Here is a 2,854-nt window from a genome sequence, read left to right as displayed (position 1 = left end):
CGGTTTGCTTCGAGAAAGCAGTTCAAGCTCTGGAGATGGTGGACCGACCTACTGTTCTGGTCGACCCAGCAGGCGGCTGCTTGGCAGCAACAGCCCATCATGACGCGGGCGGCCCCCATCCGGGTGCGCAAAACGACCCGACCAGCGGTGACCCAGATGGCCACGGCGGCCGGCGGCCCTCGGGAACAAACTTTGAACTGCAGCAGCAGCAACAACAGCAAACTCCCAATTTGCAGGCTGCCCGCCGCGTGAGCTCTCTGGAGCCCTCGCCTCCCGCAAGCCAACTGACCGGCAGTGTAGGGGACCATTTCTTCCCGGCACTGCGCTACGACCAAACCGCCAGTGCCGGGGACTCGGAGTGTGCGGACACGGTGGAGTGCGGCGGCCCCAGCTTGTTGTTGTCGTCGTACTCTTTGACCCAGGTTTCTCATCGTGTTGTACATAACATGCCTTTGCCGCAATCCTTTATAGGATTATGCTTTGGCCGGGGCCCGTAGAGGGCCCTTAGCGTCCTAAGGAAAGCTGCTTGGCCGTGTTGCGAGAGTGTCGTACTGCGTGTGGTGTATGTGTGAGTTTGTTGTTGCAGGTGTTTGCCGCTACAGCCGCCGACATCAGAGAGAGAGATACCGCTGTGACGCTGGTTCGGGTGCGCGGGTGTGTGTCGTTTGTTTTACACTCAAGAGGAGCCGTACACCGTACGTGTGCACGGCGTAGTACAGTGCGCTCGGGATGGACACACGACGGTTTAGCTTCTTCAGTCGCTTCCCCCGCCCTTTCCCCCTTCCCCCCGCGGCTTTCCCCCTTTCCCGCCCTAATATGTTTATTGAGTCGCAATGTGCTGCGAGACGTGTAGCGACAGACGAAGCAGGCAGAGGAAGTGGACATTCTCTTGGGTGTCTGTCACTCCAAAAATTTGTTAATTTCTATGAGCTCCGCTTCTTGCATCTTTTGGGGCGGTGGAGAATTACATGTCCGGGGGTTACTTCATACAAGGTTATTGTGCCTTTGAAATGGGTTCGCCACCACCTTCCAACTCCATGAGCACGACCATCACCACCACAACCACAACCACCGTCGCCAATAACGACGCTGCACATGACGAGGCAAGGAAGGCCAGACCTGGGTGTTGTAGTAAACCTACAGGGGTATGGGCACGCAGCCATTTAGCACCGCCGGCCATAGCCTTTCCGTCATGGCCCTCAGCGGCCCTTTCCCCTCATGCCGGGGTACTGCGGGCCATGTGCGTGCGTGCGTGTGGATGGAGTCCGGATTGGAGGACTGCCCGGAGGGTTGAAGCACTTTTTACGGCGCGCCAACAATTATTCGGTCTCAGTGTGCTCAACTCTCAGCTGCTGTCTTTCACATTGGATCCGGTGGTGGTACAACACTCCGGATGGCTCCCCTGGCTCCACTCCAGGGGTTTCGCTCGATGGTACGCGGTGTTGACTTTATAGTCAGCGAGCAGTTTTGGTGGCTCTCTGTTGTTCGCATCCGAGGCTTGTTGGGGAACGGGAAGATTTTCCGGTGCCGGTTTAAAAGTCTGTGTCTTGCTCGGCATGCCGTACACGCGGTTGCTCCTGAGCATGGGCTTCACGGGAGGCCCCCAGCGCCATTGTGGCGACTCTGATACACGTGAGGGAGGGAGCGGGAGAGAGAGGGGAAAGAGGAACCACGAACGAGTGAAGCTGCAGCCAGGGCAAGATGTGCGCTGTTTCCTGTTCTCCGTGGCTTTTAGGCGTATAGATATTGATTGCCCTTGGGCCTTCGGCTCGTATGGGTAGTTTTACAGGTATGGGGTCACACACACCCAACCATGTAACACACACACACATGCATGCCCACACAAACCTGGGCATGCATCACGAGTGATGTAATAATTGAATATGGTTCAGCATCATCAGCTTGCAATTGCAATGAGCATAAACCGTTGCGCTGTCTCGCTTTCCTATGCGCCTTGGTATTCGCCATGCTTGATCCATTCAATATGACGGCTCACTCGGGTCTTTCAATCCCACCACTTCACTTGTGGAGGACCTTGAATAATAACAGACAGGTGCATTACAGCGATAGTTATGCATGACTTGAAATAAAGTGTGCGAGGCAGTACTTATAGTCAGGTCCACCAAGTTGCGATTATTCATTCACATTCATTCATCACCGCCTCCACCACTGCTATGCTGCCCCCTGCAAACCCCACATCGTTCAGGTCAGATCATCACGTCACATCACATCTAGTAATGAATACAACTTTGCCGTGTCCATCCCCCCCCCTCCTCCTCCTCCTCCTCACTGCTCCTCCCCCCCCCTCCTCCTGCGCACTTCGTCGCCTCACCATCTCCGAACTAGTCCCCAGTTCGATACCTTCTACTACTTGGCACGCGCACGCTGTTTGAGCTTCACGACCTCGTCCACATACTGCACCCCATTGCCCGTGTACGGGTTGGGTTTGCGGATGGACCGGATCTCGGCCGCCACACGCTGGAGCTCGTCCATTTCCAGGCCGTACAAGTACAGCAGGGTGGGCTTGAGACAGAAGGCACGGATGTGGGGTGGTAGCGGGTACACGACTGTACGACTGTAGCCCACCTGGCAGCGACAACAACAACAACAATGAGGGGGAGGAGGAGAAGAAGGAGAAGAACAAAATGTAACAATGAATGAGGTTATGAGGGTTGTCATGGGGGTGCAACGGCTCTCACACGGGGCGGGGGACCCATTCGGAAGTTTGGCGCTGTCAATGCTCGGTCCAGATGAACCAGTTGGTCAATGATCGATGACATATGACAATGTGTGTGTACAGCCCACCTTTGAATGTGCACAGTACACAGTACACAGTATACGACGTGTTCATGCA

The 2,854-nt window shown here is 55.4% G+C and overlaps 1 protein-coding gene across 1 annotated transcript in view; it reads right to left on the bottom strand.

Moving 5' to 3' along the window:
* Nucleotides 1-2,367: 2,367 nt before the first annotated feature.
* VOLCADRAFT_99170 (uncharacterized protein) overlaps nt 2,368-2,854 on the bottom strand; it is a gene marked incomplete at both ends in the record, with an annotated part of 1,159 nt that continues 672 nt past the window's right edge. The window contains one exon of the mRNA XM_002957943.1: nt 2,368-2,586. Within this exon, the coding sequence (XP_002957989.1) occupies nt 2,368-2,586 (219 nt within the window). The remainder of the gene's footprint in view (nt 2,587-2,854) is intronic.

Source organism: Volvox carteri, assembly GCF_000143455.1.
Source record: "Volvox carteri f. nagariensis unplaced genomic scaffold VOLCAscaffold_83, whole genome shotgun sequence".
Taxonomy (NCBI): domain Eukaryota; kingdom Viridiplantae; phylum Chlorophyta; class Chlorophyceae; order Chlamydomonadales; family Volvocaceae; genus Volvox; species Volvox carteri.
This window is presented reverse-complemented; position numbering and strand designations above follow the sequence as displayed.